General features: G+C 46.2%; 1 protein-coding gene across 4 annotated transcripts in view; it reads right to left on the bottom strand.

Annotated features, from left to right (window-relative positions):
• Positions 1-13,901, bottom strand: part of LOC139576481 (zinc finger SWIM domain-containing protein 6) — a 51,709-nt gene that overhangs the window by 11,073 nt on the left and 26,735 nt on the right. For 3 of the 4 annotated variants that reach the window (XM_071402637.1, XM_071402641.1, XM_071402640.1), the window contains exons 2-9: positions 5,508-5,864; positions 4,974-5,122; positions 3,880-4,030; positions 2,222-2,401; positions 1,813-1,983; positions 1,405-1,551; positions 1,080-1,256; positions 420-680 (exon numbers count right to left, since the gene is read on the bottom strand). In XM_071402637.1, the coding sequence (XP_071258738.1) occupies positions 420-680; positions 1,080-1,256; positions 1,405-1,551; positions 1,813-1,983; positions 2,222-2,401; positions 3,880-4,030; positions 4,974-5,122; positions 5,508-5,864 (1,593 nt within the window). The remainder of the gene's footprint in view (positions 1-419; positions 681-1,079; positions 1,257-1,404; positions 1,552-1,812; positions 1,984-2,221; positions 2,402-3,879; positions 4,031-4,973; positions 5,123-5,507; positions 5,865-13,901) is intronic. The other variant, XM_071402639.1, reaches the window with a different exon arrangement.

The following is a 13,901-nucleotide window of genomic DNA, read 5'->3' as shown; positions in this document are numbered from 1 at the left end:
TGTGTGTGTGTGTGTGTGTGTGTGTGTGTGTGTGTGTGTGTGTGTGTGTGTGTGTGTGGCTGCCGACACATCGCTAGTTTTACTGTGTGAGGCTTATTTTGGTCCGGCTTAAGGCGGTTCTAGTTATATTTACCCCACTGAATGAAAGATAATAAGATAATAAATATTGAGATGGAGGAGTGAAATGTGCTTCAGCATAGAGCCTCAATGCTTGGAGAGAAGGAGAGAGGGAAGGAGAGAGGGAAGGAGAGGGAAAGAGAGACCAAAAGCCCGCTCTCGTTTTACCTCACACAGCTACAGCTCAGCCATGGAAACACACACTCCACACATTCATAACAACCATATGGAAGATTATTTGACACTTTATCCGATAACCAAAGTAAAGGACACTGTGTGTGTGTGTGTGTGTGTGTCCTCACTCTCTAACAGGAAGACGGCTTGTTTGCGGAAGATCTTGACCAGCGTGTCATCCAGCTCCACTTCCTGCAGCTTGGCCAATAACTGCTCTTCGTTGCGACACACCTTCTCCTGGGCGTACAGCCCATCAGGCATGACCCTCTGCTGGCCCAAGCCAATCAGAGCAGTCTCCACAGCCAGCGCCCCGTATGATTCGCCCTCGCCTAGCAACCTCTGCACTGGCAACCGCTGCAGCTCCGCACGACTCACCACACTGGAACAATCTAAGCGAGAGAGAGAGAGACACAAAGGGTCAGTACCTAGTAGTCAGTTTTTCAGTGTTCTCTGAGGTTTGGAGCCTCCCTCCTAGTCCACAACACTGAGGGTCAGTCTGTCCCAAACAGCACCCTATTCCATATAGACTACACATTTGACCACGTCCCAGGTCAAAGTACTTGGGACGGGTCCAAGACCTCCAGCTAGTACTTTTCCATATCACCGGGCCAGCTTAGTGTGTGCCATGACAATTTTTTAACTAGGAGAGGAAAGACAGAGGGATTAGGAAAAGGGGAATGTGAGGGAAGGGTTGAGAGAGGGACCATCTGAGTGAGGGGGGAAAAAAGGAGAAGATCAGAATCAAAGGTGGAGACAAAGAAGACTAGATTGATTATTATTTTTAGTACCTGAGAGGTCAAGGCAGGTGTTGGCCCCCTCCTCTGCCCCCCGTCCCGTTTCAGTGAGAGTGCTGAACAGGGTGCCGATGGGATCCAGGGGGTGACCCACCCAGCCTTCCATGTTGGTTATGGAGGTGATGGCTTTATGGAGCAGCTCTGTCACGGACAGGATGCAACACATGTCAACTACAGGGCACATAGTAACATAGTGTCAACCCTATTGACACTACTACTTTAGTATGTAACAGAGCTCTAGATCTGCACTTATGAGGCTTTATAAGAGTCCATTGAGGCTTTAAAGCAGTCCTATGTCATCTAATACGTGCAGTCTGACCTTTCTTATGTCGGCGGAAGTGCTCCAGTTGCCTCTGCTGCTGCCGTCGTAGTGTGTTCACCACGGCAATGGCCAATCGAAGTGCTTCGCGGGGGTAACCATGGGAACGCAGGGCATCCACCCGAGCACAAGCCGTCGGGACGTGTTCTGAGAGACACAGAGACGGAGAGAGATGAACCAATGTTGTCTTTATCCCTTTCTATAAGGCTTTTGGCAAAATGTGACCACTTGACATAAGACAACACACATATAGACACACAGTCCTCCATTTCCCCTTTACACACACAAAAAATAAACACACTCTCAAACACACACACACACACAGATCTCTGTTTCCCCTTTACACACACACACCAATCATCACGATACACACTAAAAATAAACACACTCTCAAACACACACACTCACCGTGCCACATGGGCCATCCACGTGTGTCGAAGAGCGAGCCGTCCTGGTTGTCGTGGTAACAGTAGTTGGCATAGAGGTCGCTGGCAATGATGTGCTGCAGGTGACGATCCTGCCAGTGGAGGTCACACGCCTCGATTGCCCGTGTGAACACCGTCCTGTGGGGACGCGACTCTGACAGGATGGAGAGGGAGAGAGACTCGCATTAGACAGAGAAGAGAGAAGGGAGGAGGGAGAGAGGGATGAAGTGGGAGAGGGTACTGGAGGGAGGGAGAGTTCAAACGTTAGCTGCAGGCTAACAAAAGAGAGAGATGGAGCGAGGGAGACCGAGAAGACAAGAAAGACAGATATACACAGAGAGAAAGAAAGAAGGAGGGTTGATGTGGAGAAAGAAAAGAGTCCCGTCTCTCACCTTGGTTGCCATGGGCACCCTGAGGCAGGGAGTGGGTGAGGTTGGGCAAATCGTTGCCATGGTTACCATCCTCCCAGGGGCACACGTCCACGCTGTTCCACCTCCTCAGCTCTCTGAGCCACGAGCACTTCTGCTCCGTCTTACAGTGGGGGTTCAACACGATACACATCCACAGGGCACCTGCACACACAAACCACACGCGCACACGCGAACGCACACACAGGTTAGGTCTTATCCTACCCAAGGTCATGTTTGACTTCAGGCTAGAATCAGGAGAATAGTCTGAAGGTGGTAAACCCAGAGAACCAAAACTAAACTGCAGGTAAAAGAGATCCCGTCAATCTTTTGTTTTGGACCCACATTTTTGGGTCTATTGTTGTGTTGTTATTTAGAGATGGGTTTGAAAGTTTATCCAACTTTTCAAAGAAATCTAAAGTTTAGATATTCCGTAAAAAAAAAGGCCCCCCCCCCCCCCCCCCAAAAAAAACGTAAGGGAGTTGCATACTTTGTAGTTGTAGATATAGTCTTGCGCTGACACACAAACTTTCCTTGTCGACAAACTCTTTGAAAAGCGGGAACTGTGTTTGTCCTTCACGCACTGTCACAGACACACACTGCATACATCAATACCAGGTAAACAGAAACAAACTAAAGACTAAAAGTGAAGAAGTCTCCATGGATATCATAACACATTCAGGAAGATGTAGGACGATAGTGTCACAAAGACAAACCAAAAACACATCAGCTAATACACACACACACACACACACACACACACACTGCTATTACAACTATGATGTGGCAACGATTGATGCACATAAAGGGGGATGAAAACATTCAGAAAGGCAGAGAGAGAGAGCAACAAGGACAGATGGTCAGAAAAAAATCAAAAAGGGGTGGTTCGCCAACAGAGATGAAGTAGAGGAGAAATGAAGGAAGGATGTGTGTGTCTGGATGAGGAGCGAAGTAGCGGCCCTGAGGAGGACTAAAAAACAAAAGTGGAAAGCAGCCGACCCGAGAGGCAGCATTTGCCACATATCAAGCAGTCAGAAAAGGACTCCGAGAGTCTGGACGTCGACGCATTTTTACACTTTTAAAAATACAAATCAAAGCAGAAACCTCTGTCTGTCTGTCTGTGAACATAGTGAATAATAAATGTGAGAATACAGAAATAAGGTTGAGGTCGACATCCAGAGACTTTTTTGTCCCCATTCACACATTAGCAGGAGAGCACAACTAACATAACATAGGCTGCATAACCCCAAAACCTCAATCAGTGTGTGTGTGTGTGTGTGTGTGTGTGTGTGTGTGTGTGTGTGTGTGTGTGTGTGTGTGTGTGTGTGTGTGTGTGTGTGTATACAAGTAATCTGTACTGAAGGCCACAGTGGACATGTGAGTGCTTCCTATCGAAAGTCGATAAATAAATAATTAAGCAGAGATAAAGGGAGTATGGTATGGTGATTGCATGTGTAGAAGATGGCAGCAGAGTTTAATGATAAATACAACAGTACGTAAGGTTTACGTTTGTGTTGTCTATCAGTAAATATGTACAGTACATAAAGTAGCCTACTGTATGTGTGTGAGCATGCATGTTTGTTAATGATCCTGCGGTTCATTAGTGTGTGTGTGTGTGTGTGTGTGTGTGTATATACACTCACCTAGTTCGTCCCAGAGCTGTCTGTACTTGTCGTTCATGGTGGTGCCCTGCTGTCTCCACAGTGCCAGGCGAGGGTCGGCCATAAACTGTTCTGTGATCAGTGTTAACATCCGTGCTCCGTTGGAGTCACGCATACGCAGCATCTCCCTCACCTATGGGACAGGGAGAACAGCATCAGTGTGTGTGTGTGTGTGTGTGCGCTAGGCTAAATATTCACATTAGCACTAGGCTAAATATTTCACATTATAGCGCTAGGCTATATATTTCACATTAGCGCTAGGCTAAATACTTCACATTAGCGCTAGGCTAAGTACATCACATTAGCACTAGGCTAAGTACATCACATTAGCGCTAGGCTACATACTTCACATTAGCGCTAGGCTACATATTTCACATTAGCGCTAGGCTACATATTTCACATTAGCGCTAGGCTTTAGGCTTGTGTCCCTAACGGCACACTTTTCCCTATGTAGTGCACTACTTCTGACGAAAGTCCATACCCTATTCTATAAGAACTACTTTTGACCAGTGTCCAGATGGGCCATTATCAAAAATGGCGCACAACATAGGTGACAGGGTGTCATTTGGGACACAGAGTAAATATTTTACATTAGCGCTAGGCTAAATATTTTACATTAGGCTAAATCTACACTAGAAGAGCATATCATATTGCTGAGGTTGGCACACCAGCCAGACTAACACTCATCTGGTGTAGAGACAGGTATACATCCAGGGCTAAAAGCAACATCAAACCTCAACAATTGTACTGTTTAATGTATGTGCCAACTGCCATGCGAATGGCTCTTTAGACTAACAGAGAAACAGTGGCTTTGAACTGAACAGAAACAACTTGGCTGTGGAAATACACTGGGAGAAATGCAATGTTGATGTTAATGCGTTTATATATGAAAGGAGGATATAATGCAACGTTTCAGCCTCTTCCACTGGTAATAATAGTCATTGCAAAGTTTTACACAGAGACGCTGAGTGAGTGTCTAGAGGAGGGGAGTGTGTGTGTGTGTGTGTGTCTGACGCTCCTGTGTGTGTCTGATGCTCAGGTGTGTGTCTGATGGGCATGTATGTGTGGTGTGTTACCTTGCTAAACAGGAGGTTTAGTTGTTTACCAGAGCCATGGTATCCTCCCTGTGACAGGAAGAGTTTCACCTGCTCCTGGACCTGCTCCTCATCCAAGTGCCAACAGTTCTCATCATCCACACTGGCCCCTGCAGTGGGGTCTGGGGCCCCTACACACACAGAGAGAGAGACAGAGAGAGAGGTTAGTTACACACACATTTCTCATCATCCACACGGGCCCCTGGGGTCCGAGGCCCCTACACAGGCAGGCCCACAAACACACAATGAGACATTCTACATTTGATTTGTTTAATAAAGAACTCGAAATCTAATTTAAGGTAAGGTGTGGAGCTGTAGAAACCTTTCATCCTTTTACCCCTTTACCTACCTGTCTCTCTAAGGTAAATAAAGGCCAGGTCTTTAGTGTTGTTTAGAGGTGGACAGAGCTTTAGTTTACAGGCAGGATCAGACTAATGAGCAGCATTGATCTGCCCAGCCTTTACCTTTAGCACAGAGTCAATGTCCTCAGTGGGGCCTACACACTCACACACTCACCGTGGACCTGGTTGATCTCAGAGTTAGTTGACAGGATCTCATCTGCCAGTTTCTGTGCGGTGGGCAACACCTCTGTATGATGCACTGATATCAGGTACTGGACAAACTTCTGCAGCTGATCTCGGCTCATCTGGAACAGCGTCTCTGAGATGGGCAGGTGCAGTTTGACCTGCTCGGGCTTCCGTACGCGGTACAGGGCCAGCGCTACCACGTGGGCGCAGTAGAATATGTCCTTGTTGCCGCAGCTACAGGTCACCGCGGTGATCTTACAGCGGTCGAAGCTGACGCTCACGCTGCAGACCATCTCAGGCTGAGAGGACGTGGCCGGGTCTGTTACCGTACCACTCAGATGGAACCCTGGGAAGGAGGAAGAGAGAAGAAGGAAAAAAAACAAAGCATTTCAACAAGCCTTTATTGTGCATCCACTATAAAAAGAGGAGAGGTGAAAGAAAGGGGGGTGAGAGATAGGATATAAAAGAGGAGGATATAAAGGAGGAGAGGGGGAAAAAAAGACAGGGCTATGAATTTCAAGCCCATTATGATTGGGGCGTCATGCAGGACTTAGGACACAGAAGCCCAAACCTGTCTAAAACGTCAGGGAGATGTTAATTAAATCAAGCAATTGACATTTTATTGATTTTAAAATGACTAAGCCATGTTCTCTCAATGAAAGGCATGTCATGCGTAAGGATCACGTAAACCTTCCTAAACCTTATGAAAGGGGTGCAAAGATATTCCATATTCTCCGAACATAAAAGCATGGCCACATTGAGTACAGATAGACGTCCTGTGGCAGGTTGGGTCAACAACGATAGCAGCACAGATAGGGAGAGTGAGAGATGCAAAGTATGTGTGTGTATCAATAATGGAGCTCGCTCATTTGAATAGTGTTTGATCTCCTCCTGAGCGCTGCGTTTCCAGAGGCGGGGGGGTGCATTATTCCACTATGAATATGCATGAGGAGGGCAGGGCTGCTAGCGCTGGTATTAAAACACACACTGATGAGCATATGAAAGAGACGCGGCCAGCGTGAGATCATGCATTTATTAATATTGGGGAGGGGCCAGGGAGACAAGAGTGGTATGAATTAATTTATGCGCTTCGTAGAGAGCGCGAGAGAGATAAAAACATATTGGGGCCAAGTGGAGACATACATGCATAAATACGCTTATCAAAAGGGATGTGGCTTGCTGTGATATCAGCAGTGTAATAACAGGGATATCAAAGCTGCTGCCGCTACTCGACATGGGGCCGTGCGTTACCGGAGGGAGGCTTGAATACGGCATCCCATACAAGATGAGACCGCAACGAAAGTGGTCGCAACCCGAAGCCTACCCACCATGCTAAAATAAACCCTTTATGAAGAATGAGCGGCAAAAATGGGGGAGCAGCTAGAGGTAGACATCTAACCCTGTGAGACTCCATGCCGTTTGTTTCATCCCCACGGCCTTTGGATGGAAGGATTCGGGCCTAAGCCGCGTCTCAGAGCAATAATGCTACTCTGAAAAACAGTGTGTGTGTGTGTGTGTGTGTGTGTGTGTGTGTGTGTGTGTGTGTGTGTGTGTGTGTGTGTGTGTGTGTGTGTGTGTATGCAAGCAGTAGAGAGCGCGGCTCAGAAACCGGTTCAGTGTGTGCTCTCCAACCTTTCACAAGCAAGTCCCAGTCCAAAGAGCGGAATAACAAGAACATCAGAAACATGTGCGGTTCAAAAAGAGAACTCGGGGCAGCTCTGATACACGCCTGTAGAAAAACTAACACCTACCTATCACTTATTTTTAGCAGACCAGAAACCTACACCATACAATGACCAATAGTGATAATAGGAATAAAATGGAGACGTCAAATAAAAGTTTGATAAAACACAAAAGTCCAGATAGATTCCATAACACAAGAAACACCAAAGCCTATCACATTTGAAGACTGCTGCCATGGCTCTTTATTGGGTGCTCCCTCCCTCTCTTACACACATACAAAACATGAAAACGCACAAAACACACACACACCTTTCTCTCCCTCTTCTTCCCCCGACTGCTGGTTGGTATGAGGCCTTCAGTATCTCATGTGCTAGCTATTAGACTGTGTGTTCCCGTCACCTGCAGCTGCAGAGTGCAGCTTAGGGCTGTTGCTGTGTGTTGGAAAGGCCAGGGCGCACTTTCAAAGGAACCGTGACGGACATTTTTAGAACAAGGCCTCTGTGAGGTTGCCCTAGAAACCCCTTATGACCGGTCTGGTGAAATCACACTTGGCTTCAAGCACACCCTGAGTGTGTGTGTGTGTGTGTGTGTGTGTGTGTGTGTGTGTGTGTGTGTGTGTGTGTGTGTGTGTGTGTGTGTGTGTGTGTGTGTGTGTGTGTGTGTGTGAGGAGTGTATGCAAGCAGTAGAGAGTGAGTGTATGTGTAAACCCACAGGGCCCCCGGACCACCCATACACTTGGGGGCCCACATCAAAGCACTAGCCTAGATGCTCTCTCTCTCTCTCTCTGCTTTTGAAACCGTATGAGTGGTGATAAGCCAGCAAGCTCTCTCGACCAGCTACAAGCCCTCCTTCCTCTCATTCAACGACATGGGGCCCCCAAAATACCAAAACCCTGATCTTATTTCAGGGAGAAGGAGAGGCCAAAGCCCCTCCAGAATTAACCCACTCCGACCCACAGGAGGAAGAATGTAGGCTTTATATAGGATTTGAGCATTCCCACATTAAAAGACCTAGTTGAGGCTGGGAGGCTGCTTACCTAAGCACAAAAGCTCTCAGTTTGCAACCACTGGGGTAAATTAGACTGAGCATCATACATATATTTCCAAGTCAATGCAGACAATTCAGCCACAGCGGTGGGTGGTTCATGAAATGTATTTGCTGAATTGGTTTATGAGTAACTGTCACTTAGATATAATATGACACAGTCCTGTGTGTGTGTGTGTGGTTTATAGAGAAGAGGATAGAGAGAAGAGAAGTATTCGCCACTTTAGCTTTGAGATCTAATCAAATTACCCCAATTTGAGCTTAGCAGAAGAAAGCAATTGAAGGGGATCCTATGGTAGCCAGGGGGATCCTAAGATAGCCAGAGGGATCCTATGGTAGCCAGAGGGATCCTATGGTAGCCAGAGGGATCCTATGGTAGCCAGAGGGATCCTATGGTAGCCAGAGGGATCCTATGGTATCTAAAGAGCATGTTGGTAGTCTGGAATTCCATCTGGCCTGAAAGAAGATCTACTGTAGAACCAGTTGGGATGCATATCTGTATGGGCCCTGGTCAAAAGTAGAGCACTAAATAGGGAACAGAGTGCCATTTGGGATGGACACTTGGAGTTCTGGGTGGAACTAGGAACCCTTCGAAAAGTGAGTGAGCAATTTGTTCAGCCCTTAGTGATGTCATCCATCTGAAATGACCTCAAAGGGCTTAGTTTATACGTTCATACGAGAAGAAAATAAAGAATCAGAGATTTCAGGGTGTACACCTCACATGTGTGCAGTCTTACTGGGAGAGGGGGGGCATAAGAGGTGCTTATGAATATTCCCATGTGTGTGTTAGAGAGAGAAGAGTGTGTGTGGTCCTATAAGGAAGACCCCGTACAGAGATCATAAACACAGATCAATGCATTAAGCAAGGGACGCTGCTTTAGGGGTGTTAAACTGTGTGCGCTCTAGGTGAGGGACAGGCTGGAATAACACAGCTGAGCACCAAGGGCGGTCCTGTTTGTGCCGTGACCCCTCTAACAGAGCAAAGGCCTTGTCCTCCACAGGTGCTGACACACACACAGACACAGACACAGACACACACAGCCAGGTGTATAAAATTATATATATTAAAAAAAAAATCCAAACATTCTGTGAATTTCAATTCCATTACTTCGACATGCAAATGTGACTGCAAATCTGCATATTAATCATTGGGATGGAGTGTGTGTGTGTGTTCACGTCTGTGTATGATTGGAGGTGTCATCCTACGGCTGCTGAAATGACAGTCTACTCTGGTCTCGTCGGGTGAAGCCGCCACTTAGTTGCCACACGATCCGTCAGGAATAATTTCCAAACTATCACTTACAAAATGGAGTCTAATTTGATTGAATTGGACTTTCAGGTCCAGCCAGTTTACTGGCCTGTTGAGTGATTCTGTAGCTTGGCAAGAGGATGGCTGTCTTGACTATCAGTGGGACATTCAACTGAACTATCTAGACAGCAGGGCTTTGGCTAGCCTATGTTTGAAACCACATGCCTCAAAACTAGGCTTCGGTCTATACATCCCCCAACCATGTGTGGAGTTCATTAATGGGAGAGAAATTATATATGCATGGAAGTGAACGTGCGTAATTACCAAGAGAAGTCCCTCAACGGTCTCTTGGCTGAAGATGAATGTAACGGGTTGGTGTGTGTGAGTGTGTGTGAAGATGAATGTACTGGGGATCCATTGAAAAGCCAATGTCAGCTCTTTAAGGCAGAGTGTGTTTGTAAGGACAACCCTCTACATTAGGAAGGTGATTACAGACAGTGACAGAGGGCAAATGAGGCTAGACCTATATCAAAACAGCTACGATGGCCATAAAGTCACGAGAATGGTACAAATCCACGCTGGGAAAAAAGCACACATTAAAGACATTCCACTTGGAAAGTCACCCGACACACTCCTGACTCCTAAAGTATATCTCCTACTCCCACAAACACACCCCTCCTCTTTCCTCCTTCCTTTCTCGAATATGTGACTTCTCCCTTGCTCCCCTTCCCAACACATACGTTCTCAGTGATGCCTAGCCCTAAAGCATACTACACGCTCTACACAGACGCAAGATTTGGAGTGTTGTATACAAGTATTTGTTTTCATTATAAATCTGATTATTTCACATGGAGATGTAGGAAGCTGGAAAGGCTAGCTAGCTTAATATATTTTTAGCCAGGCTAAAGCCAGCTAGCCAGGCTGCCAGCTAGCTACTACTAGCAAAGGAAGGCAACTCTTTGCTTTCACAAAATTAAAATTAAATGTAAACGTTGCTATGGGAGTGGGACTGGCGAGGATATCATGTAACCGAATGGTTTTCACTACACAGACAAAAATCCCACAACCCACGGATGTAGATCAACGGAGTGACGATTGTAGTGACCTTAAACTGACCTGCTGTGTGTGTGCTGACGTCACACACCAGACACACACACACACACACACACACCCACCCAGAGGGGGGGAAGCTGCATTCCAGCACTGCGCACGCACACACAAACACAGAACAAAAACACACACACACATGGGTGGGAAGCATTGGGAGCGCTCAGCTGTAGCGAGGGAGAGAGAGGTTTCGCCGTCTGGGTTCCTCTGAGCTCAGCACTTCCCCTTTCTGCTTCAGCCAGCTGCGGTTAGCGTAACGCAGCCCTGCCGGCTCGGACTTAACCCCTTCCTTCCTGGAGTCACTTGGGTCGTTTACCATCAACTATTGACATCCAGATTTACTAACACCCCAGCCCCCACCCTAACCACACACATACACAGCCGAAATTAGCACACACACGCTGCCCACAGTCCAAGATAACGATGACTAAAAGCCTACACACCCATACATGCCAATTTATCAACTAGCAATCCTGAATGTATGGATGAGAGAAGTAGTGGGGGTGCTGTGGAACAAACACACACACACCTCCCTGGTCCCATCACACATAGAGAAAAATTAAACACCTAGGAAAACGACAGCTTGGAAGAGTTAACCCCCACACACCAATATTTATTTGTTTGGCATTTTGCATTCACAGTGTGTACTGCCTACTATCCTGAGAGCCCAGATGAATAAGCATAGCTCTCTCACTTCTACACTACTCAAATCTTTTTTTGCAACAGTGTCATTTAGGATATAGTCCACATTTACTATCCATTCGTGAATGACCTGGTTTCAAGTAGTAGCCCATAGGTAGGTATCCCATAGGCAGGTAGCCTAGCGGTTAGAGCTTTGGACCAGAAACTGAAAGGTCGCTAGCTCGAATCCCTGAGCCGACAAGGTGAAATATCTGTCGATGTGCCTTCGATCTGTCGAAGGCACTTAAAGGGATAGTTCACTCAAATTACAAAATTACATTGTTTCGTTACCCTAGAAGCAGTCTATGGCCAAAGTATGACAGCAATCCATGCTATGGTGTAGTTTCCCTGGCACTGTTTCCACATGATAACGTTTTAGCATTCATGGCACAAATCCCATCAAGTCATATATATTAGATTTGTTCAAAACATCTATAAGTGACTTTTGTTCAGCTTTACAATCCATTTTAGATACTTTCAGATGATTTGGGCATGAAATGCTAATAAAATCGGTCCAATGACTTGAATGAGATTTGTGCCACAAATGCTAAAACATTACCATGTGGAAACAGTGCCAGGGAAACTAAACCAATGCATGGATTGCGGTCATAGCTTGTCCATAGACTGATTACAGGGTAAGGACACCAATGTGTCATTTTGTAATTTGGGTGAACTATCCCTTTAACCCTAATTGATCATGGCCATTTCACACATGTGTATAATACACACTTGTACATGTGTGAATCAGGACAAATATTTACACCCACCAAACTATTATATTATTGTTATTAAATTCCTCATTGAAAGGACAAAGGCTGCAGAGAGGGAACAGAACCACAACAGCTTACACACTAATTCATTAGCAATTAGATTAGCTAACGTGTCCTAATAGTCCCTCACTGCCCCAGGCCCTGATTAGCTCCCATATGAAATCGCAAAGCATGTTACTGCACATATGGTACAAGACACATATCACTACGCCGTCTTACCTTTGCACTTAGGCTACTTCACATAGACCTACACTGGGCCTTGTCTATCAATTGGCACCAAATTCCATATAAAAAGTGCACTACTTTCGACCAACGCCACTATATAGGGAATATGTTGGGGATAGGGTGTTATTTGAGCTCGACTTTGTCCTTCCTGAACCTGCCTTTGTCTATGTAGGACAAAGTGACCCCGGGTCATGCTGCCCAGCACGATTGGAGGGGTAATACATCAGACATGCCATTTTTTTTTTACCCCCAAACAGAGACGTGTCATTCTTCACACTAACCACAGTGGACAAAGCCAGGAACGAGAGGGGAGGAATGGAGGGCTCTCACGTTTAATATCACTTGACACACGTCATCTAGCATCTCTCAGCCCTCCGCTGAGTCTGTGTCAGAGCCTCAGCCGTCACACACAAATATCAAAACAAAGGAAAAAGTCAAACATCTCACCAGCCCAGTGCTGCTATCGACAGATACTGAGGAGGAGAGAGGGAATAGAGAGAGGAAGAGGATGAGAGAGCGAGAGAGGAGATAATACGGTTCTTAAGAGGTGGTCGATTCTCCTGCCTGTGGGCAATTCCTGTAAATATTGACGTTGAGGTTAAGGATATTCCCTAAATGGATAGGCTATAAAATGCATAGCTAACATTGTCTCTTAACGCTGTAAGCATCCGACATTATATGCAGTAGCACTTTTCTTTCCTCAAACAAAACACACACATGGAGAAGGCAAAGAGTGGGCCTACTGAACGCATCAACGACTTGCCTAAGAGCGGTTACTAGAATAGGGAACCGAGCACTCAATGGGTCTGCAGCCACTTTTGGTTTCGGTCTCTCCAGCTAAAAACGCAGACAGCTGATATTATCAAAACCCTTTCAGAATCCTATTTCCCTGAAATGGCTCTCATTACTTGTAAATAGCTACCCTATACTGATGGATGATTGAGAAGAATTGCCCGCTACTAGTCAGAAAGGAATATCCCCCCAGAGCTCTTTGTTGACATGCGAGGTGCCATGACAACGCTGTCTGTTGTGTGTTCAGCATGGCTAGCAGACCTATGTTACTGTGTGTAAGTGACCCCCCCACAGTGAGTGGTATCTGACATCACCAGGTAGGCAGCCACAACACATGCTTCACGGTATGGATGGTGTTAGGCGGGTGATGAGCTGTGCCTGGTTTTCTCCAAAACATTGAATGCTTTGCATTCAGGTCAAAAGAGTTACATTTGTGTCTCATCAGACCACATAATCTTTTGCCTTATGCTCTCAAGAGTCTTTCACATGCCTTTTGGAAACTCCAGGCGTGCTGTCATGTGCCTTTTTCTCAGGAGTTGCTTCCGTCTGGCCACTCTACCATAAAGCTCAGATTGGTGAAGTGCTGTAGAGACTGTTGTCCTCCAGGCAGGTTCTTCCATCTCAGCCAAGGACCTCTGTAGTTCTGTCAAATTGGTCATTGAGTTCATGGTCACCTCCCTGACCAAAGTCCTTACCCGGTTGCTCAGTTTGGTCTGACGGCCAGCTCTAGGCAGAGTCTGGGTAGTTCCATATTTTATTTATGGAGACCACTGTTTTACCCCTCTCCATATATATGCCTCATCACAGTTATATTTCAGAGATCTATGGACA

The sequence above is a fragment of the Salvelinus alpinus genome, chromosome 5, assembly GCF_045679555.1.
Source record: "Salvelinus alpinus chromosome 5, SLU_Salpinus.1, whole genome shotgun sequence".
In the NCBI taxonomy this organism is placed as follows: domain Eukaryota; kingdom Metazoa; phylum Chordata; class Actinopteri; order Salmoniformes; family Salmonidae; genus Salvelinus; species Salvelinus alpinus.
The sequence above is the reverse complement of the archived record's forward strand: the minus strand, read 5'-3'. Positions and strand labels throughout refer to the sequence as shown.